The sequence below is a fragment of the Ammospiza nelsoni genome, chromosome 9 (genome assembly GCF_027579445.1).
Source record: "Ammospiza nelsoni isolate bAmmNel1 chromosome 9, bAmmNel1.pri, whole genome shotgun sequence".
NCBI lineage: Eukaryota > Metazoa > Chordata > Aves > Passeriformes > Passerellidae > Ammospiza > Ammospiza nelsoni.
The window spans coordinates 21,727,660-21,751,731 of NC_080641.1; the positions used below are offsets into that span (position 1 = coordinate 21,727,660).

At 37.1% G+C, this 24,072-nt stretch overlaps 1 protein-coding gene across 1 annotated transcript; it reads left to right on the plus strand.

Annotated features, from left to right (window-relative positions):
• SELENOF (selenoprotein F) lies at window positions 1-22,687 on the plus strand. The gene is made up of 5 exons (XM_059478259.1): window positions 1-80; window positions 1,163-1,330; window positions 12,364-12,427; window positions 20,028-20,077; window positions 21,699-22,687. Exons 1-5 carry the CDS (start codon window positions 12-14, stop codon window positions 21,828-21,830), a joined length of 483 nt encoding a protein of 160 aa, XP_059334242.1. The 5' UTR covers window positions 1-11; the 3' UTR covers window positions 21,831-22,687.
• Window positions 22,688-24,072: the final 1,385 nt, after the last annotated feature.

A 24,072-nucleotide genomic window follows, 5' to 3' on the forward strand; every position in this document is an offset into this window, starting at 1 on the left:
CCGGCACCAAGATGGCGGCGGCGGCCGAGCTGGGGGCGCTGGGGCGGCGCTGGCTCTGCTGGCTCCTGGGGCTGCAGGCGGTGAGAGCCGAACCGGCGCCTTCGCGCTCGGGGCTGAGCGCGGCTGCAGCTCCTGAGACAGGGAGCGGCTGTGAGGGCGGGGGAGGCGGCGTAAGACGTGTCCCGGGGCGGGAGGCGCGGGCGTCTCCTCCCGATCCTGAGGCCGTGGCCGCCTCTTTGCTTTCCATGTCGGAGACTGGGCTCTACTTCTGCCCGCTTCCTAAAATAATTTGTATTGGTGCTGCCTTTTTTTTAATAGAGGAAATTATTTGGTGTGAAAACAAAGCAACAGTGTAGCGTAGATTTGGAGCCAAAGCTTTGAAAGAGCAAACGCTGATGAAATGAGGCGCATCACTTGCTAAGTGTCTGAAATTATCTTGTTCTGATGGGAATTTGCTTTCTGGAGTGTGAGGGTTTTTTTCCAGTCCTAGTCAGAGACATTTATTATGATTAGTGTTTTATTGTTTCAGGAAAATATGATAGTTATGATACTAAAAATTGAATAAAAATATTAGGGATAGAGACTTCCTTATCTTTATTTCTTCCTTTGCTTCTCTGTACTTTTATTCTAAAGGTGTTTTGAGCTTGCTGTGTAACCAAAACTGCTTGAAGGAGGAATTATCATGTAATGGAACCTTTACTTCTTTTCATACACTCTTGGTGTTTTGGTTGGTTCTTTGTCACACACACACAACCCAAAATAAAATCCTCAGGAGAGCATTTTGGCCTTGTATTCATGGATTGTTTGGGGATCTGCTGGGCAAAGGTGTCAGGAGAGAGAGAGGCTGCTGGGAGCCCAGTGACAATGCCAGTACTGCCCCTGTCATTGCTCCAAGGGGAGCAGATGCAGCAGTGACAGTGAAGTGAAAAGATGACAGTAAAGCATCAAAGGGGTGGATAGTAAGGTGCAAGAAAATGGTTTTAGTTACTACCATCATTAATTTGATAAGTCAGCCATAATTAATATGTAGCTTCAGCAGAGTTTAGAATGCTCCTTTGGGGCTTTTTATACTACTGTGTCGTTCTTTCTAATCATTACAGCATTTAAAACCATCTTTTAAAAAAATAATTAATACTAAGTGCAACATTGTATTGACTTTCAGGTGAGTGTTTATGGAGCACAGTTGTCATCAGAAGCTTGCAGAGAGCTGGGCTTCTCCAGTAACCTGCTGTGCAGTTCTTGCAACCTCCTTGGGCAGTTCAGTCTGAATCAGCTGGATCCCTTCTGCAGGGAGTGCTGCCAGGAAGAAGCTCAGCTGGAAACCAGAAAGGTGAGTTTTGCACCAAATCCCTCGTGGAATAATTTAACATGTCACGTTTATGATACATGAGAACCTGTGTTATCATCTCAAGAGGGAAATGCAGCAGTTACCCCTGCATGTACAGGGTCTGGGTTTGCAGACTTGCCATGCTGCTGTGAAACGATGTCCCTGTCCCAACAGGGCAAGATTTGGTTCTTTGGCAGCCCTTCCCTGGTGTGACATGACCATGGTTGGGAGCTATATCCAGATTCCTTTCAAAGGAACATCCATGGGGTTGGAAGAGGGCAGAAGAGGGGGATAAGGAGAGCGGGGCTTGGTGACAGCTCCTGCTTTGTCACTGACCTGTAGCACCATGGCCAGGATAGCTGAGATCAGTCCCAGGCTACAAAGGGCTGCTGCAGCCTCCAGTCAGTTCCTGGAGTGGCACAAACCTGATAGGAGCAGGACTGCTCAATTCCATCCTGCAGCAGAACAGCTGGAAATTTTGGGATATATACAGATATATCCAGAACAGCTGGATATTTTGGGAATATATACAGATATATCCAGAACAGCTGGATATTTTGGGAATATATACAGATATATCCAGAACAGCTGGATATTTTGGGAATATATGCAGATATATCCAGAACAGCTGGATATTTTGGGAATATATACAGATATATCCAGAACAGCTGGAAATTTTGGGAATTATCTCTCCAAGAGTTCATGCTGTGCTTCAGTCTGTTCAAAGCAAAACCTTTCCTTCTCTATAGTAAATAAATATCTGTAATCCTTAAGGTATGTTATCAATGAAGAATTTTTAGAGTTCTTGAAAAGAATACGTGTTTTCTAATATGTGGTAATGTAAGAGTGTTCTAGAATATAGTGAAGACAAATTAATCATCAAGAAAGTAGATGTTTCAAGGATGAGAGGTGCTGAAATAATTTTTAATGGCTAGGAGATAGTGAAATAACTGACATAATGAAATTAATGAGCAAATCTAGCAGGTTTTTCTTGTCAATGAAATTCAGCCTAATATTTAAAAAAGAAAGTCTGCCTTTAATTTTTAATAAAACTACTGATTAAGTGTCAGGTAGAATATATTAAGTATCAAGAAGCATATGTTTGAGATTGGCAGAGAATTCATAGTTTAATTAGTAGCCTCCTAATATTGACAGACTTTAGTAGTAAATTTTATGCATTAACAAAGTCATATTTCAATACAATCCTTCTGGGACTTGATATGTAAGGCTTTTTCTTTGCTAGATATGTGAACCTGATAAGGGAAAGTTTGTCTCTGGGGAAGCTCCAGTTCTTTTACATGTGTATACATATAGATATAGATATATACATATATACATATATATACACACACACACATATATATATATATATACACATATATATACACGCACACATATATACATATATATATATATATATATATATATATATATATATATAAAAATATGTACATATCTATACCTATGCAAACACAAAACCTGAGGTTTCAGAATGCAGTCTAAGGAAATGTACCAACAGGGAGTGCCAGAACAGAAAGAGTCTCCAGCAGGCTCAGTGACAGCTGTGCTGGCAGCAGCAGTGAGGCTTTGTGTCCTCAAGTGAAGAGAGGATACTTTCATTTGCTCAGGTAATATTCTCAGAGTTTTGCCTCTGTGCACAACATGTAGCACAAGAACTTATGGAGCAGGACAATTTCTGTTGTCATTTGATGGCAAAATAAGCTTTGGGAACTATGTTGCATTTCTGTCAATGTAACTTCTGAGAAAAATGTCTTAACAATTTATCAATAACATACTTAAGGATGCAAGTTAGTTTGTGCTGTGAACATTGTATTAATAAAATTTGGATCAAATAACAGAAATTAAATTAATAAAGAGTCTTCTTAATTTCCTGAATCAGACCTAGATTTCATTGTGTGGATAATTACACTTTCTGTGTAGGGATAAGCAAATGCCATTTTGTGGTCAGGACTTCACATTGTAAACATTATTAGTCTGAAACTTTTTCTATTTTAGTCATGATCAATGAAGTAAAGTAAATAGCACAGAGCTGGACAGGGTCTCAAGGGTGTTTGACAAATTCTTTCATAGTGGACCAGATTTCCTTGTATATTCACAGGAAGCAAGAAATTATATCTTATAAGTTGTTTTTTTAATCTATTTGTGTTTTACCCAGTTTCATTTTCTTGGGGTTGGGCTTTGTAGTAAATGTGATTTTGATTATTACTTTATCTTTCCTTAATCAAAATCAATGTAGATTTTGATTATTACTTTATCTTTCCTTATTTCTGTGATATTTCTGAAGAAATGTAATACAAATGATATTTGAGATTTGGAGCTAATATGGCAAGCTTGAAGTATGGGAGTGATTCTGATAGTATTTTCATAGCTGAGTTTGAATGCAGGCTTCCCATATTGTGTGCATGAATGGAAATACTGGATTGTTCTAACATTATGATTTCTTATAGCATCATTTCTAATTTTATTATGAATGCTGTTTCAGAAAGTGGAAATTTTTTATACTGGTACTACTGCTTAGAAATGTATATTTCAGATCTGGCAGTTGTTAGGAGGTTTAATTTCTCTTGAAGACTAGCCAGTGGAAAATTAGTGTTTGGAGACTGTTAATATTATCTTAACAGACTGTATTCAGAATCATCACATTTTGATATGACTTGTGTTTTTACATAGTGCTGGTTGTAACAGATGTCTGTAATTGAGCTTGAGATTTTACCATTACATAAAAGTTAACAGTATAATTTTTAGTAGCTTCTTGCTAAACAAAAATTTTCATGCTAGGTATGCAGACTATGAAAACTGAATGCTGTCTTTTGCTGTAGTTTTTCTTTTCCTTGTTTTTTTTTTCCTGTTACCACAGAAATCTTCCTTCTAATGACAATTTGATAGTAAAGAGTGAACGAATATTGAAAGTTCTTAAAGGTTTTTTTTCCTACCCTCTTGCTTGTAGAGTTTTTCATGTTACTCAGAAGCCCTGCATGTCAGTGTGAGATGTGTGGCTGTGCTTGGCAGCCTGGCAGGCTGCTGAGCTCCAGGCAGGGGTGCTCTGGGCTTTGCTGGGGCTGTGGCTCCGTGCCCCAGGCACCTCTGCTTCCCCAGAGGTGGCACAGCACCTTGGCTGCCTGCTGCAGACGGCCTTGGCAGCTCCTGGAGTTCCAGGACATGCTTCAGGATTTTAATTTTACTGTCTTTGCAGCCATGTGGCAAATATCAGAAATAGAGAAAGCAAGAGTTAGTTTATTGCATGACTTGTGCCTGAGTTCTAAATGAGAATTTAAAGGTAATAGCACATCTGTCTGAGATTTTTTACATAATTGCTGCTTTTCACAAATGGTCTGTGAAATATCCTCAGGCCTAAAAATATTTCATGCTGCACAGTATCAGTGCAACCTCAAATGAGATGTTTACAGATTTGAACTGTTTCATAGCCTTGAAAGAAGTGTATTTATTAATCCTGCTCTTGTTATTGGTCCAGTAGTTTGTGAATTAACATTGTGGAAAATAGCTGTGAGATATTCTTGTTACACAAAATTTGTCTTGCTCTGAACTTCTGCTGACACCTGTCCAGTGAAATATTTTAATTACTTCATAATTGGACTGTGGGTAAAATGAAAATTGTTTTGGTTATTTTCTCCTCCTCTAGAGATTTTGTATGCAGTCTGACACTAATTCAGAAGCCAGCTTAAACAGTATTGCTTTAGACAGCTGCAAGTTTTGTGCCTCAGTCTGTCAGATGCAGAGTGCTGCTGGTGTGTAAAACAGAGAAGGATGAAATGGAGGTGAAGCTAACTGTGCGTGAAATTGTAGTAGCAGGAGAGATTGTCCATATTCTGCAGTAGCTGAAAATAGCTGCACTCCATCTGCAGCTTCACACAGGCTGTGTGATCATTTCAGACACAGCCATAAGCATATTCCATTAATTGTATATTATAACCTTAGATTTGTCTCAATTATATATGCATGTCAAAATCCACATTGATTTTAAAAATCAGCTCTGTGATAAAATTTGCAATACATTAAATTTTATAGTTGCACTGTGCAGGATTCCTGCAACCCATAAAAGTTATCAATATATCTAAATGAAGCTTTGAAAAATATATTTTGCTCACCAATATGTGTTGAACTTCAACATTTTTAAATTCTACTGTCAAGTATTTGTCATGTGATATTGTTAAAGTGTTTGGTGACTTAGAAAACATGACACCCATGTAATGACTAGATGCTTCTTCTATTAAAAAAACAACAAAACAAATTGAAAGCTTTCTTAAAACTCCACCCTATTACATGTATAGAATTCCTAAATGTGCTCTCATGAAGTATAAGGAAGAATAAGGTGACAAGTCTGAACAAGAATAATAACATTCTTGTTCGGACTTACTTTTTAAAACTCAAAAAAAAGTTTATAAAACTCAAAATAATTGCTGGAAGTAAAATAAGTTGAAGTGCTTTTAATGTTTCTGGTTACTCCTGTGTGACCCAATTTACATTCATTTTTCAGGTTGGTTTTTTTTTTTCTTTTCACTACACTAATTAGAGTGCTACACTCAAATTGCTGTTGACTGCTCTCTTGTTCTGCCAGAGGCTCTTAACATGAATAGGTCTACTCTCATTGGAACTTCTGGTTTTCAACTCAATGGTTAAAAACAGAGCTACTTAGAATTCATTGACATCTCAGAGATGTAAAGTAAGTCATATCAATACTTACAGAAATTAATTAGAATTTTAGTTTAATTCTAGCTGTTTCTCAAAACCTACATCTTTTTCTGTCTTTTGATGTGTCCTGTAAAGTCTCTTTGATATTTTATAAAAAATCAAATTGTGTTTTTACCTGACTGTAAACTGTAACTTCCTTATTTCTAACATGTTACACAAAAATGGTTGAAATTCATTAGTTTTCTAGCAAGTGTGACTTCAACAATAGTGTGATCCAATGACAGCATATTTTATTTAACATTCAAGTAAATAATCAGAACTTTGTAATTAAGACTAATATGTCATATGATCTCCTTTCAAAGTTTGCTTTTAACTAAGTGTCCCATGCAGTTCATACAGAGATGATTTTATGGGCTCTCTTGAGGGGGAGGTTAGGGAATCTGAGATGGCACTGTTCTCTCTAAGTGAGAAAGTCTCTTACCAGTACTGTTGCTTCAAAATATTACCCACAACCATTCCTTGTATTAAAAGTGTGCTGCAGTGGATGTCCTTCTCAAGAACTTCACCATGTACACTCTTTCCCTTCCCTCTGTACATGATGTTATTGGCAATGAAAATTAATGTTGATAAGAAGTAGTCCTAGATAAGGGAAGTGCAGCTAACTAGTCAATGCCTAAGACAGACATTTGCTGTCTTTTGTTTGGTTCATATTCACTAAGTGTTCATCTCTGTCAGATAAACTAAGATAAAATACATTATCTGTCTGTAATAGGGTAAGCCTTACCCATGGAACAGCTCTATCTGATCTTATCAGTGAAAAAAAAGGTTAGGGAAACTATAAATGTGAGTTTCAGTTGTTGATGTGCATCAACAGCTGAATGTGCTGGTCAGTGGAATACCTTTAGCTAATTAAGATTGACCTTCATCTAGGTAAAGCACTGGCATTTGACTCTACATTTGTTGAAGAAACTTCAAAAAGTAAAAGTCTCAAAATTAATGAAATGTGCAAGGTCAAATAAATACCTCATGAGATCTGTTCTCAGTGTATTCTTTGCAACTCTAAGATGCATTATTTTTTAACAAAAGCACAGACTGGGGAATAAAAGAGATGTTCAGGGATTCTACTTGTAGAGGTAAGTAGGTGCTCAGATAGAATCAGATGGTATAGTCCAGAATTGAAACCTGACCTGTTAGCTTCCTGTCTGTACTCTTTCACTTGCACCATTCTGACTGGGTCCAAGTGAGAGCCAGTAAATAGGGGCCCTATTTCTGCCACCCTTCTCTGTTCCACTCAAACTGGGTATTCACACCACCTAATCTAAGTGACAGCTCCAGAGGCCCCAAGTTGGTGGTTGCTCAGCTTCTCCATTTTCTGTCTCACTCTCGTGCCAGATCTCTTGCTCACATGAACTTACACCAAACATTGCAGAGACCAAAGTTAATAAAAACAGGCTGCCAGGAGCAGAAGCTGGTTTGGAACTTTTTGGTGGTTGCTGGATTTAAACAGCACAAATGTTTATAGAATCCTGCAAGGAGGGTATCATTTAACACCAAAAGTAGTGGTGGATGACACATTTCCTAAATGCTGAAGAATGGAATAGTAATGCACAACTATATATTGTATGTACAGAATAAAACGTCTCTTGAGTCTTCTACTCAAAGCAGAACTCAAAGTTCTGAGGATCTCCAAGACTGCGGATTGTAGTCTTCCTTAGTAAATTCCTCAGTGAATAAACACCATCATTGTGACTTGTTTTCACCCTTTACACTCAGCAGGAATTTCCTTCCCCACAAATAAATGAGAGCTTAGATTCTGCTCAGCTTTGTTCAGAGCAATTTGCCTGCAATACATATCACTAATCCCAGGAGTAGCACTCATTCACATAACTGGTTTTTGACTGTTGGACTCTATTTCCACACTCTTATTTAGAGTTAGGCATGTCCCTTCACAGGATAATGAGCTGTCAGTGGCAGAAGTTGCTTTGTTGCTAAATTTACTGATGACCTCAGTTCAGAATGATGTGTGTGTGTAGCAATGACTTCCTTGGCTTGCTGTATTATAGAGCAGTAATTCATAGTGTTCCTGGCAGTGAGGCTTTCTGACTGCTCCCTGTTAACCCACAGATTCTTACTCATGTTCTGCCTCCAGGAAAAGGAAAGACAAAAGGGATTTTGAAAACCTTGAGCTGTCCATATAAGTGCATTCTCTCCCACAGAAAATATTTTATAGTTTGTATCTCGGTGTATATTCTTGTGAAGGTTTCTAGCTTAGAAGACTAGTTTTCTAGTAAAAGTCACAAATGAACTGCTAGTTAAAAGAGTTTAGAAGAAAAGCAAAAGAAACTTCTAATAAAATCTATTTTTGTTGTAAATTTCTAGGAAGAACAAATACTAATTAACCTGGTTTGCTTTCTGTGTGTGTGGCTGGAACACAGTAAAAATTAGGTTGCATGCTTTCATAAAATTTACCCTATTTTTCAACAGTACCATTTTGCATAAATGAAGGAACTTTGGCCATTAATAATAATAACATCCATATTTTTCTGAAATCTTTTGAAGTCAATAGGAGATGAGGAGCTGTCTTCTGCAGACCTGCTTATATCATAATATGACATTAGAATTGCAGTGAATTTCATAAAGACTGTGTTAACATTGGAAAGAGAGTTGTTACTAAAGATTTGGTGGAAGATAGTATTTTACCTGAGGCAAGTGCAAATTCTAGAGGTTTAGCTGTAGTCATAAGTTTGTTTTTCTGCTTTTTCTCTGAACTTAACTATATTTTTGAAACTGATATTAGGAGAGGACAGTATGCACATACTGGAGAGAATCCAGGTACCATAAAGTGGCTATTGCCCCTTTGTGGCTGTGCCTTAACAGCCTGTTTCATTTCACGTTTTAAGACTCGTACTGTCAGCTGAGTCCAAACAACTGTACAAATCCAGCCTAAATGACACTTTGTAACCTGTGTCAGGCAGGGTCACCTCGAATTAATAATTACAAGAAAGCAGTGTGCAAAATGTAAATGTCATAGAAGTAAAATTAGCTATAACTTGCTGTATTTTTTTAAACTTTTCTGTCACCTTTGATCTAACAGAATTTTATTACAATCAGGGAGCAATCTCTGTTCAATACCACTTTTTGCTGTTCAGTTTGGTCTGAATTCCTATTTGGGTGTAAACATTAAAGGTTATGCAGCAGGAATGTCACTTTTCTTTTGGAGTCTTCACCATGAGTAACTGTGATAACAATACCATATCAGTGTAGAAATGAGGCACTGCTGGAATTGTGTCTTGCAGAAATTGCTTCAATTCTCTTCCTAATAGCAGGTGAAAAGTTTTCTTTCATATAAGTTAAAGAAGTTCCTTATTTTTACAATGCATATTTTTAACTAGCATAATCCTTATGCAGAAAGGTGTTATTCTGATGTAATTAGCATTCTCTTTCATAATTAAAGCAGGCATGACCAATAATGTGGTTTGTCTCTTTTCATTTGTGAAGAGCCACCTGATTGCATCAGTATGGACTGGTAAAAGAGTTTCAGATGCTTTCAAAAAACTTTTGAAATAAACTGAACTCAGGTTGATACTTTGGAAAAAAATGAGAGAAAAGTTCAAATATTGTCACAGTAGTTTTAGAAAACATGCTATTAGAATGTTATAAAAAATCTAAGTTCTTTTTATGGATGCAGACATGAATCAGCAGTTGTTTTGGATTTTAACATGGACACCAGTAATAGTTTAGAATGCCTTTATTTCATTGCTTCTAGTACTAGACTCACTTTCATGAGCACTAAAACAAGTGAAGCATTGCTTTAAAATGAACTAACTCATGAGTTAAGCATTGTGTAATGAACTGGCTCAAGATGTTTGTGCCTCCATATGATACATGTCATTCTTACTAATACTTGAACACAGTGGCTGCCTTCACAAAGAAATTTGGAGAACATCTGCTCTGGACACAATGAGATGGTAGATATTAACAACTAGGCTTTTGTGGTGGGCTAAGTGATGCGACTAAACCTGGGTTTTTTGCAAAAGACACCTTTGTTTACAGTCATAAATGAAGCCAGTTGATTTTTTTTTTTTGGTCTAGCCATCGAGAAAGCAGCTGTTATTCCCAGCATGAATCTAAACCTTTTTGTCTGAGAACATTTGGGTTTCAATTATGGCAGAATTACAAGCTCAAAATTTAGACATCAATGATTGAGCTGTTTTCTTTGTTAAATTTCTATAAGATATTGGCCAGGAGTTATAAACTGGGAGTAGTGAGGTGTTACAAAATGTCTTACATATTTTAGATTTCTACAGTGATTTTGTTCCATAAAAATTCATGTTTGGAAGGAAAAAGACTAAGAATAATTTGCAGTCATAAGAATTCAAAAATGTTCATTTTACTGTTGTCCTAAATTTGAGTGTACTTAGCTTGTGATAGACTTACATAAAATAATTAACTACATAGAAGGTTATTTATTCCTTTGTCTACTTCTTTATACTGACTTATTGATAGAAAATGCAGATAGCTGTCAGCATCAGAGAAATCAGAATATATATTTAGTGAGTATTTAAAGGAATATCTAAATCTAGGATTGCTGATACAACTGTTGAATTTTTTTAAAAAAAAGAAGGACAAGGTAAGTGAAGTTTATGAACCCTGTGCCATGTTTCCTCCATCTTTGTAATTACTTCGTGTTTTAATTCAGGAGAAATTTTAATAATGCCAGCTAGTATCTGAGCTGTTTATCACTGCCTTTTTTAATTAAAACCTTGAGTTGGGTGGTGAAAAAGCTTTTAAAAAGTCTAGTATTTATGATCTCTTGAGTATTGTTTCATAGTATTTCTGGGTTTCAACAGTCAAATCTTAGATTTTTATCTTAAATACAATGTTTAGTTGAAAATGTATCTGTAGCTAGGCAAATTTCTGAGATGCTGTTCTGAACAGATAATGCAGTGTAACATTCTCTTTTCAGCTTCCCATGGAAGTAATGATTATTGATTAGTTCATGCAAGAGAGAAGTTGTAATTTCCCTGCAAATCATTAGAGTATTTGTTATGTTCTAATTCATAGTATTTCAGTAAATACGGAGTTGGCTCTGAATCAGAATTTGAATATTCAGAAATGAACATGTATTTTTGCCTGTCTGTAATGCCTCCATGCAATCGGTGATGGAATGTTAATAAAATTGTCTTGGAGATGTCTGTTTATCATGTGTGGTTTGCTTTTTCAGATGGGTTCATGAAAGTTAGTTTTAATTACTTGTGTTCACAGTTCATATTTTAAGTGAAGCATGAATTTATGTAATTTCAGTAAGGTTATACTTTCTGTACTCAGACTTGCACATTTGTTATGAAAACACTGTCTAAAAGACCATGAAAGCAGAGGTTTTAATTGTCTGTGAAAGGTAATAAATTAAATTTTTTTAAATTAAACTCATTCTGTCTGCTAATCTATGACAGTGGAGTTTAAGGCTTAGAAGGATGTGATTTGGTATACAGTATTATATATCTGTAGTATATATACTATGTGTAATATTAAAATGCCTTACTTTGGAGTATGAAGTTCTATTTTAGTAGCTGGAAAATATGTTGTCAATTTATCTAAGATTCATCAAACTGTAGAACCATTTGCATGTTGCAAAAAGAATCACAAAATAGTCTAAAAATATGACAGTATGCAAGATAATAAGGTGGATGGTTTTTATAGATATTATATAAAATTTAATATATATTTTAAAGAGACTGAATCTGAATATCTTGCATAGCAGACAGGAGGGATTGACATCTAAGTGCAAGTATCAAAGTTAGCCCAGCCTGTACATATTACTTCACCTAAGGCCTGTTAATGTGATCTGTCCTCCTTCTGCAAACACAATGAACTAAAATCAACCAGTAGCCCAAATGGGAAATTTTAAATTACTGCCTTGTCTTTATTATAAGTATTTCACTGTCCAAGTTAGGTTTAAAGTGGAAAATAAAATTTCATTTAATGAGATTTTGTTAGTATCTTTGGGAAGGAAGGAATAGTTTTCCTATTAAAAATCCATAATTCGTGTTGTAACATGTCCAGTTGCAATTTTTAAATGAAACTTTGCTTACACCAACAGTATATCTCAAAAGATCTTTTTTGTTGTTTTTACATTTTTAGTATAATGAATGAAAATTACCATGTATTCTGAGTGAATGGGTCAGTTGTTGCATAATCAGAGACAGGTCTGGAACTGTGATTCTGTCTAGGATCTTACTTGTAATTAGCATTGACAGAGTATCATATTGTCTCCCCAGAGAAAAACAGTTCAACAGATAACACATTATAAATAAACTAGTAATTTAGTTACTTTTGTCATAAACAGCTTCTGTTTATTATTACAGCTTTATGCAGGAGCTGTCCTAGAAGTATGTGGATGAAAATTGGGAAGGTTCCCTCAAGTCCAGGGTAAGTAAAGCCACTAGTACTCCTTCAAATATGAAATATTGTCACAGCTGAATGACAAAAGGTACTTTTAAGTACATTACAAGTAGTCATAAATTCAGTGTATTATATCAGTGAAGTTGCATTGACCTGAAACTCATAGAACCAGCCTCCAGTAATTGCCAGATGAAATTATATTGTGCACTTATGGAACAATTTTATTTTCACAGATCCTGCCATATAATTGTTTTATCAGTGGATAATGACAGTCAGATAACAGGAATAGAATACAGTAAAACAAAAGGAAATTCAGTGCCATCAGTGTCTGGCGGGAGGAAGCTGCAGGAAAAAAATCTGTGAGAAATTTCAAACTGGACTTTTCTTATAAATTAGGGAAGAGCTTAAGTGATAGCAGTACTATAGTTTATTTTGGGGTTTTTCCCTGAAATGAGGACCCTAATACCATACTCCCTAATGCTGTATTTTGGACATAGTTGGACATAAGTACCAATGTAGCTTTAGAATTTAAAATTGCACAAGCAGCAAGTCTCCATCTACTGTGGGAAGTATTAATACCTCCCTGTTTGAAGGCTGGCTGACAAAAGTGGGGAAAAAAAGTTTTTAAAGCAGGTTACAACTTACATAAGTTCTACTGCATTATATCCTTTCCTGCCACCTCTGCCCACACAGCTGAGTTGAATGACAAGGCCAGAGCAAAGCTCTTTTCTCTTTTCCACTGTATAAAATGTCCAAATGTGAATTCTTTAAATGACTTGTCATACTGAGGGACGTGAGGAGATAACTTTGTTAGCACGGGAGTCTGTATTATCTCCATGAATGTTCAAATTTAGCAAACATAAAAATATTTCCAACTGTTGTTGCCCATTCACTCAAGCTGCTTTATGGTTCTGGATTTGTGACATGAAAGTGCTCATTTGAGCCATAGGTTTGAAGGAGAAGGTTGAGCTGTTAGCCTGACTCCAGCCTGCATTGTGTGCTCAGTTATCTTCACATGTAGGTCCTTGAAGGAAATGGCCCTCAATTCCTGCTGTGTGCACACTCTGAGACATGTTCCAGAGACTTGGGATGGTGCAAAGGAAAAACTCGAAAATTGTGACTAGTTGTTTTTCCCTTTCAATTCTTGGCTATCTAAACCTCCTCAAATGTTTACATTCCATTTATCATATAGGTTACTTTCTAAAGTGGCTGGATACAGTTCATTGTTTTTTGAAAAGGATCTCTGTTTTGACCACCAGTTTTGATTCGGTACAGTAAGAATTAAGAAAGGACAGAGTAGTGCACTTAAATTTCTTTTTTTATGTTTTTATCACCAATTTCTGCAGCTACTCAATCTAAACTTATCTTAACCAAATTTACAGCTAGGGTATTAGAAGAGATTGGAAGATGGGATATGTATTAGAAGCATACTTAGAAATTTTTAAAAGCAGTAGAAAATATTCTTTCAGCTGTTGTTTGTCTTCACACTAGTATTAACCTCAGAATACCCAGATTTTCTCCTGTAATGTAACTTCTAACAGAAACAGTATTTAATGTCTCCATCTTGAGACATTTGTTATGGAAGTTAGGTTGCCTTAAGGTCATGCTGCTGCTTTGGAAGCATTGTCTTTGTAGGCTTCATTCAGCTGTGTAGCCTGTCACTGGCAGTGTCCCATCACAAATGCCTGAATCCTTTTCCATAGCTTCTCTGAGGGTTTTGTTAGAGTTTGTTTAGATGTGTTTGGTTATTCTCCCCAGAATATACACAAAATGGCATTGTTAATTGCAGGACTTTGTATATATTAGAATTACATGGATTAGTGTATGTTACTACTGTATTCTGAGATTAATAACTGTGAAGTCTTGGCCTCTAAGTACCTGTGTAAATTGTTTTGTCACTTGGATTAGTCCCACAGATTTGATGTGTCTCAGGCTAAATCTGGATTATGTTTTATTTGGCTAAGGGATGAGCAGTGTTGTTTTGTTGGGTTTTTTTTTTGTTGTGGTTTGATTTTTTATTATGAGATTCACATATTAAAATAGTTAAGGATTGAAATCAGTTGAATTAATAAAGGTTTGTAAAAGTTGCACAGTTGGAAGAAGCTGTGGGCTGCTAGGTCCTTGTCAAAGTTTCTTTCAAAATTACTGGTTATATAATCTTTAGCTATAAACAGTTCTCAGTCCACCTGTGTGCCTGAAATGTGAGAATCATTACATATGGAATATATTTGTATATAATAGGAAAGCAAAGGAGTGAGAAGTGATGACAAAAATCTAGTCCTCAGCACGAGGATGGAAAAGTCTGGTCTTCAGCAAGTTATCTCAGTCTTGAACTGGATATTACTGTTTGTAGTGTCACACCAAACACTAAATTTGGCATTTGTGAATATGGCCATGTCTCTTAGGTTTTTCAGATAGTTCCTTGTGATAAGTCTGATAGCAGACCCCATTTCTGTATGCCTCCTTTAAATTCAGTACTGAAATATTCTTACTGATAAGTTTCCCTTAAAATAAAGTGCTTTATTATAAATGCTGTACTCTAAAATTAATTCCTATATTACATATATTTTGAAATTGTTCTGTATAAAACTGTTCTTAAATATTTGTCATTTGAAAGCTCTTCATTAAAGTAGAATATTAACAATCTAAGTGACAAGATTCATAGATGAAGCAATGTCTTACTATACCAGGTAACACAATGACAGTTTTTGGTAGACATCCATAAAACTGAGGCTCTGGAACAGAATAATGAATTAGCTGGGCCAGTAATTAATCTTGCATATTTGTTTTAAGTTGACTTTTCAGTGGCAGCTGTGTTCTGTTCACCATGAGATAGGAGATCAGTGTTTAGACTCCCACATTCTCTCCAGTTTGTTTAAAAAACTGAATTAGACTGGGTTTTTTCATTGAACATTCCTTACATATTTCTCTCTATTCTTTTGCTTTTTTCAATAAAATAATTCTCACCTCTCCTTGTGAGTTAAGAAATGGACATGCTCCAGCAAATCTGTTCTAGAAACAAGGTTCTTAATCCTTGCACTCATGCTGAGTGCAGCTACATTAAATCCTCTGACTTCAGAGTCAATCAGCACTATCACCCAACTTCTCCAAGTGTTAAGGGAATTCTTTTAGCTACTAAAATGTAATTTCTTATGGGATTGTATTGTATGAAGATCACTCATTTCCTAGTTATTTAATCTGCAATTCATAAGTACAGACAAAAGAAAGTTAGAAAATTATACTAACCTTAAATCTAGCACATATAAAAGCATCACTAAAACTCTTGCTAAGAAATATGGGTACTGTAGTGGGAGACATGCATTGCTTCATTGTAATCTTTTGCAAATAGATGACACACAAATTAAAACAATACTTCCCTTCAGATTTAGAAATGTCTCTTGCCCAACTGCTTATACAAAGCACCCTGTCTTTGGGATTTTTTGAAGCTTCTTCTTCAGGTTTGATTGGAGCTCTGTCTTGGATTCATTTCTGAAAGCATGTGGTGCTTTTTATAAAATCATGGACAGCTGCATTGTAACTTAAGAGACTACCACTAGTAGTTATTGATGTGCCATATGAATTCTTAAATTTAATTTTTTATCTCAAACTGAGGTCCCCAAAAGGTACAGAGCTGTAGTCATTCAAATGTAAATGAGTGCTTGTGGTGTGCTGTAGTTCAGTCTTTTTGCTCAGCTTTCATGGTAACTTTGGAAGCAGACTCATCCCATATTCAAAACTGCAGAGCATGTATTTGTCCCCAAAACAAATGTCTGAGGGAAGACATTGATGCTTTTGTCTTGCCCACTGATTTACATCTTCATATTTCTAGCAAATATTGCCAATTGTCTTAGCAATGCTCTACTATTGGAGGCATTACTAAATATTGGAATTTCCTGTCGTCATAAAATGTCCCTCTCTTACTCTAGCTTTTGTTTTGGTTTCTTGTCTTTTTCATGGATTTAACACTTGATAATTGGGAATGGCTCAATAAAATGTTTTTTAATTCAAGTTCATTTCAGGTATAAAATTGTCAAGTCTGTATGGTCAAGCCCTTTGTGCATTTTTAATATAAAATTTTGCAAGATTATGCACTAACTTGTGTCTCCAGTAAAATTTCTTATTTTCAAACAACTTGTGTCTAATAATTCACGGCCAAGAAAGCAGACTGCCCTTTAGCTTATCTGAAGTAACATTACACTTGCTTTCTGTTTATTCAGGTTAACTCAAAACAACTGTTTGTTCTGCCTGGGGAGATGTTTCATGTCCATTTTGGGTCAGGAAGTTCTTTTATGCTGTGTCCTGCTGCACCTCAGAGAACAGTGCAGGTCTGTGCATGTACACAGGCTTGCCCTTTTGGCCTCAGTGATCCTGAGATTCCTGCAGAATCCATTTAGGGCTCTGGGATTGAACTCCAACAAACTCGTTTTCACAGACTTTCTTATTACACCTCTATGTTTTGTATTGAAACTAATGGACATTCTAACAGTAGCAGTGAGTTCTCCAATCTGTTGTGTTTGTAGGTAAAGGCTTCTTTTAGTTCTTTAAAAGCACTGTTCAGTGGGGTCCAGGCTTTAAAATGCTCATACACACCTGATCCTTCTGTGAGCCTGTAGCTGTAGGTGATTGTGGGGCTGTCCTGTCTCTCTTCAGGAGCACCTCAGCAGTGCCTTCAGCAGCAGTGCTTTGGTGCTGCTCATCATTTCCTGCAGCACAAGGTGAAGTGGCTTTGCAAAGCTCTCTGTGTCTGGAGAACAGCTCTGACTCCTGCTCCAGGATTTAATCCCTCAGAACGTGGTGTCCTGGCACTGAGCTCAGGGTTCATCTTGCAAAAGTCACGGTGGAAAATGCCTCTCCTGCTCATCCACAGATAGCTTAGAGAAAGGCTTGTTTCTCTGTGGTGGGTAATTCCTAAAGCTGCTACAGAGAGAAGCAGATGGGGAGATAGCTTGAATAGGATTTAGTATGAAACACCAAACTACTAAATAATGGTGTATAGATGACGTGCAAGTACTATTTAGAGACAGAACCATAAGAAGCAATGTTGATGTCAGGGTATAGAGGGGACACTGTTGGAGCAATGTGAAGGTGGAGCAGATGCCCCACATGCCATGATAAGCAAGCAGTCATATGTCCCTAGATGTGCACTGTAGCTGCATCTCTCTTCCTAACCTCATCATTTCAAAGGCTGCTAATTCAACTCAAGGACTGATTTTGTGGAAAGAAAAAAAAAAAAAAGCATTTGATGGGGTAATCTGTGTTTTTAACACATGTCAGTATTTGAGTTTCTCATTTTAGCTTCCAAAATTCAGAATATACAAATTTAAGTTGTTTGTACATTGAGTGTTTTTCTTTGTTGCATTACAAATTCAAGTGAATGATGCAGAAAGTCATAATGATCAGCATTAGAAATAAATATGCCATAACAGAAACTAATTTAGTTCCAGCTGTCTAAAATTTCAGGAAAAGCATTCTGTAGTGCTTCAGCTTTCAGAAGATTTAGACATTTGACATTGATACAAGTGTGTAATAGCTACTTTTAATGTGGCAGAATTTAATGCTGCCTATAGAATACTTTCTTCTTCCACCTAATGCTGTTTCTACTTTATGTGAGCTTGTTCAGTCCAACACTGCAGCCAGAGAACAGCCTCTTGTGTCCAAATAAGCTTTCATCAAATAATCTATCACTCAAGTAACAAATCCTCACACCTGTTACAAGCTTGAAGTGCTGTAACTTGAGGTTCCTCCCAAAGGCAATTTTTTATTACAATCAAGTTCCAGAGTTCAGATTTGCTTCAGAAACTCTATCCATTTTACTATGTTCTTGTACCATTTTGCAATTAGTCACCCACTGTACTGACTGCTTCTTAAAACCCTCTTTTCATATAAAGCTCTAGAGACTGATTTCAGCTTAAGATTTAGGTTGAAGAAAAACGTGGAAAAATTCCTCCAGAAACACTTCAACAGTCTGTGGACTTAACAAATAATAATAAATGTCTGTGCTGCTTTTTTGCACGTTACTTTTGATGACAACGAAGGCAACATGTCACAAGGGCATGGGGAACACTGAAGCTGAAAATACATTTTTGAGTTTAAATCAGAATCAAACTGCAGTATGTGAGCAAGTACAGGTTATTTTGTGCTATTTGAAGTTGTTATGCACAGCTTACAATGACATCAGTGCATAGTCTGTAGAAGGAATAAAGACAATTTGAGTGAGACAACTCATTTTCTTCAGGGGCCTGGTACATCTGGCAGCTCCATGGGCCATTGGTATTTTTTAAACCTCTTTATATTGTGTAGTAGTTGGTGCAGCAAGCAGTGTATATGATTTTTTTCTGTACCGGGAGCTGGTGAAAGAGGGAAGAAAGTAAGTGCCACTGTATAACCATGCTGAGAAAGTGTTAAGGGAACTGTCTGCAGTAATGTAAAGATAGGTACAAAGATGCCAGGGGATATCTGTGCAATTACTGAGGAAAGCACTACACTTTGTCAGGCAGTATGAAACGTTAGTCCTGAGGTTGCACTCATCTCCGTGCACCAGCTGGATGCACTGCAATTTCTGAGAGATTCATTGTTGTCTAACCTTGGAAAAGCAGCTTTAACATGCAGCTGGCACCCTTGTAGCAGTCAGTCTGTACTGACAGGGTTCATCCTTGGGGAGATGCTGCTGACATACTCCAGGAGCATCCTGAATCCACTTAATCTCTATATAGACACTAAATTCAGCTTTTAGCATGTGAAAAGGAAGAATGAGAACTGTTATTTTCTAAATAAATTTTAAATATTTCTGGAACTCAGACATTCATTAGGGTGAAGTGCTAGGAAGTAGGGGATTATGCTCACACTTTGTCCTGAAGTACTTCATACTGTCTTTTCAGAATTAATGCAAGGCCTGGTTGTGCTGTGAGGATGCAGGGGCTGTGCTGCAGTTAATAGCTGCTGCCAGGTGCCGCAGGTGAGGAGTGGTGCAGCAGCAGCTCCCCTCAGACCTGCCTTCCCTCACAGCCCATGGAGCCTTGACACCAGCTGCCTTCAGCAGTGCCAGGAGAAAAGGAAATACGAGCTTCTCTTCCTGTTTTCTAGCTTGCTTTTCTTGCTGGTTTTGAACACATAATCTCAGAGATCTCTGCAAGACAAGACTGACCACCTTGCTCACCAGGATAACACCTCTGCCCACGGCTTCCTGCATGCCTGGCCTGCAGAGCTGCAGAGTGGGGAGGGTGCTGCTGAGATGGTGTCACTCACTGTCAGCTTCCCTCCCAGCGCTGATCCTCAGCCAGGCTCCCATTGCTCCAACGCCTTTCCTCACATTGCCTAGCAGCAGCATATGGGCCAGGCTGCTGAAGGCTGCCAGTTGGGTGTGCAGATCAACTGCCTTCCACAGTTGCACTAATGTTCAAGGAAAATCCAAACAGACAGAATTCCTCTTTGGATTACCAGCAAAAATAGGTGTTCCTTTGGCATAATAGGCTTAGTATTATTAATTTTATGAAGGTAGTAAGATTTTAACATTAAAATATCTTTTAAAGCATAACTAAAAAAAAAATTGGGGAATACTAATTTGACATAAATCTACTTTATGCAAGTAGAGAAGAATTTGATTTTCTTTCTTTTGTCCAAACTGTAGCTTTCGTCAGGAGTGATAAGCCAAAACTCTTCAGGGGGTTGCAAATCAAGGTAAGTAATAGCCTAACTTTTTTGTTTGTGATGTTAAGAAGAACTGTATTTGGTGGAGACAGTCTTGTGGATTGTTCCCTATTTGCTGATCAAGTAATCCTTCAGTAGAGAACATATATTTGCATTGCCAGTGTGAATCTTTACAAGTTCCTGTTAGTAATGTTGATTTGTTTACTGCTCAGTAACTGTTTGGTACTAGTTCTTTGGTGGTGGTGAGGTTCTGGTTTACTTTATTGTTGTTTGGTTGGTTTTAATTCAAGAAAAAATTATTATTATAGCAGATGGGAAAAGAATCTGAGGAATGTTTATATTCTGTTCTTACTTTATAGATATCTTGGATTTACTCAATTCTGTCATAGTTTCTCCTGTTTTGTTCTCCCCTAGTTTTCTTACAGAGCTGCCATTTCCATAACATTCAGTGATACTTGGATTTTTCATCTCCCTTTCAGAATTCCCTTGTTGTGTTCTACTGTGCTGGTTTTTCTCTATATACTTCAGACATCCAGCTTTATAAAAATGCATATACTGAATGGTGTTTCTTATGACTTGCATATATGCAGAGTTGCATAAGCTACACTGCCTTAAGCTCCAACAATTCTTTGGTTTCAAGATCTAATCTCAGACTTCACCTTCCTCTTAAAATCCTGTGTGAACTTCAAGTGTACTTTAAAGATGCACATCTTGAGTCTCACATCTTGTGCCTGCCATCTCTGTTGCCCAAATGGCACCATCTGGAATCACTCCATAGCTATGCATGGCTGCAATAAGTGATTTGTCCTCTCAGCAGCAGATTCTATGTAAAACAGATTTCCTCTGTCTGTCTCACACATTCATGTCTCCATGTCCTCCAGTTTCTTTCAAAAGCTTTCTCTCCTTCTGTACGTCTGTTTCTTTTTTTTTTTTTTTACATTATAGATTTATTGAACATCAAAGCAGTCTAGACTACAATTGGTATCCAGTACTACCAGAAAAAAAAGTGCAAATGAATCTGTTTAATTCACAGGACTTTTGGAAAACTGTATAGAGGTGCCACGAGCTAGGTTAGCTCAGCTGAGCAGTGTAATACTCCTGGGGAAATCTTTCCATAAACTTAAATGGTCAGAGCTTCCTAATACTGTTCAAAGCTTTTATTTGCATTACTTAATTTAGAACTTAGTGAGTTTGAGAAGCACTGAAGAATTATGTTACCAGCAAAGCATAGTAGGCACAGATACAACACAGCAAGAAAGAATGTGATTACATTAGAAATTGATAGAACTTCGACCTGTTAGAGTGACTCAGAATTTCTAAAATGGTAAAAAGGCTGTTGATCATATAAGAAAAATCATTCATTATCAAAAGCTAGCTTTGGTAACTTAAAACAATTGGAGTAAATAGCCTCCTTCAAAGGCAGGTCAATGGCAGTGCCCCTCTGCACAGGCATTAACTGCTGTGGTGCACCAGCGAGAACAAGGAGAGGTTTCTGACACCCAGCACCACCCCCCTTCATTTGACTTGTTCCTCCACTTTCCTCTCTGACATTAAATGCAGGTCAGAAGCGTGAACTGATTTAAATCACTTGAGAGCAGGGGCAGTGTTAGTATGGAGCCAAGCCAAGGTAACTGACTCTCCTTTCCCCCAGTATGTGCGTGGTTCTGACCCTGTACTGAAGCTGCTGGACGACAGTGGGAACATTGCAGAAGAACTGAGCATCCTCAAGTGGAATACAGACAGTGTGGAAGAATTTCTGAGTGAAAAGTTAGAACGTCTGTAAATCATTGCTTTCTGTCCTCTTTCCTTTTCATATTTTGTCATGGTAATCTCAGATGAAGTGCACTACTATTGAAGAAACATTCCAGCATCTGTATTAATTTTAAAATATCAGTTGTGCTGTACTACATCTTGTAATTAGAAGGGAAGCTTCAGCACACATATCTGACAAGTTGACAAATAGCTTGTCTTTACATTATTATGTCAGCTCTTAATGCATTTATCACTAAGAAAGCTTTGTTTCAAAGTTAATTATACAAATCTCAGTTTGTTATAATCAGGTCTGTTTTTACAAATGCTCTTCAAACTGAAGAGCTTCAAATAATAGAAATGATTACCATGCTTTTTGTCTGCTGCTCTTTCTTAAGGAAGTTAGAACCAAATGCAACCTATCTCCCAAAGAAACTTGGCTACTAATGCCCTTTTTATTTGTATTTGAACTGTCCTTTTGTAGAAGCCTTGTTTACAGTGAGTACCTAATTCACAGGTTGGAAAGCTGATGGAGGAACTCATGCTCTGATACTGTGAAACATTTATTAAGTACACTTTAGTGAAGACTACATAAAAAACCTCTGAGGTGTATGAAGTCAGATGTCAGGTGTGCTTTACATCAAGTGTTTTGCTTCAGAAAACATGAGCTATAACTCTTGAAATAGCTTTCCTTCCAACTCTCAGAAGTTTATTGGAAGTTTGTTTATGAAATTAATTTAGAAACTGTTCTTTAAAATGTGTATTTTTTTTTCTCAGTTGAAATTTATGTGAACAGGGAATATAGACAGTATGTATGGTATTGAGTCAAATCCACTAAGACTTGTTGGGTTTTTTCCACTTAGAGCCAATAAATACGGTAATCAAAAATAATGTGATGGGTTTTTTTTTTTTAAGTCTAATTAGCAAATAAGTGTTTGCTGTAATTACTTCATGCTCACCAGATTTGGGTTGGATGGGTGTTATGCTATGAATTGAAGTGGTACACAGTTTTTATATTCATATATAATTTTATATCTCAAAATTTTCTCAGTTATTTACAGACTTTATTCCCAGCTTTTGAGAAGAAGTCATCAGATTCATAGCAGAACAATAAACCTGGGACTGAGACCATACTGAACTACCAGAAGCAATGCCCTAAGGTTATTCTTCAGGCATAGCATTTGGAGTTTTTATTGCCAAAATATTCTTATAAACTCATGGAGATTGTGTGCAGCTGACTCCTGTTCTTGTGAATATGCTCCTATCTTCCAGGTGACTCAGTGTGAGACAGCTACAACAGTGGTCACCACTGTCTTGGAGAAACACGATCTGTACAGAAAAAGCACAAATCTGCAGCTTGTGCTGACTTACCACAGTCAAACATGGATTTGTTCTCGGGACACATGATGTGTTAGTCAGCAGATGAGCTGCAACCAAAACGTGTGGCATGACAACCCTGTAACCTGGTAGTAAAAGTATGCTGCCATCCACTGGTCTTCCAGTGTACTGACTATATCCAATACTTGCCATCCTGTGTTTGCTGATACCTATTCCACATACTAATCTGGCCTTGCATCCATATTCCCATTGCTGAAAAGCATGCACAAGGTACATTCCTGTAATTCCCTACATACAGGCACATGTTCAGAGTTCTCCCTGGTTCTGTTACTGGGCTGCTGAGCCCTGATCCTGCTCAGTCTGCAGCTTTTAGCAAAAGCCAATTACCTACACTTCCTGACCTGCTGGCTGCTCTAAAGTGTGGAATTCATACTGTCCTGCCTTTATTTTTCTCATTCTGTCCTTTAGATGATACCTCAGGTTCTTGGCTCTACAGACCTGTTAGGAGCATTTAACATTCTGGCATAAATGAGCTGGGCTTTGTGCTAAAAGAGGCAATTAGAGCGAGGAATAATTTCTTTTGGAAATTCTTAAGTTTCTATTTATTGGTGAGAGGTTTTTTCCTCCAGTCTGCAGCTGTGAAAATTCATAGAGCTCAAAAGGTTATTTTGGTTTGTGGCAATTAACCACACAGAATACAAGGTTGAAAGCTCCAGTTTAAAAAGGAAGTGATTCATTTTTGCTTATAGCCATGATAAGTACCCAGTACTTCATGAAAGGCATTCACTCAGACTTATGTAAGAATTATTTAATCTTATATAATGCTCTTGTTGTGCCAAATCTTCAGAGTTAATGAAAGGACAAATAAAAGCAGCAAGCATGCATGGCTGATTTGGAACATGAACTGTCCATCTACTACTCCTATCTTTTAAGAAGGA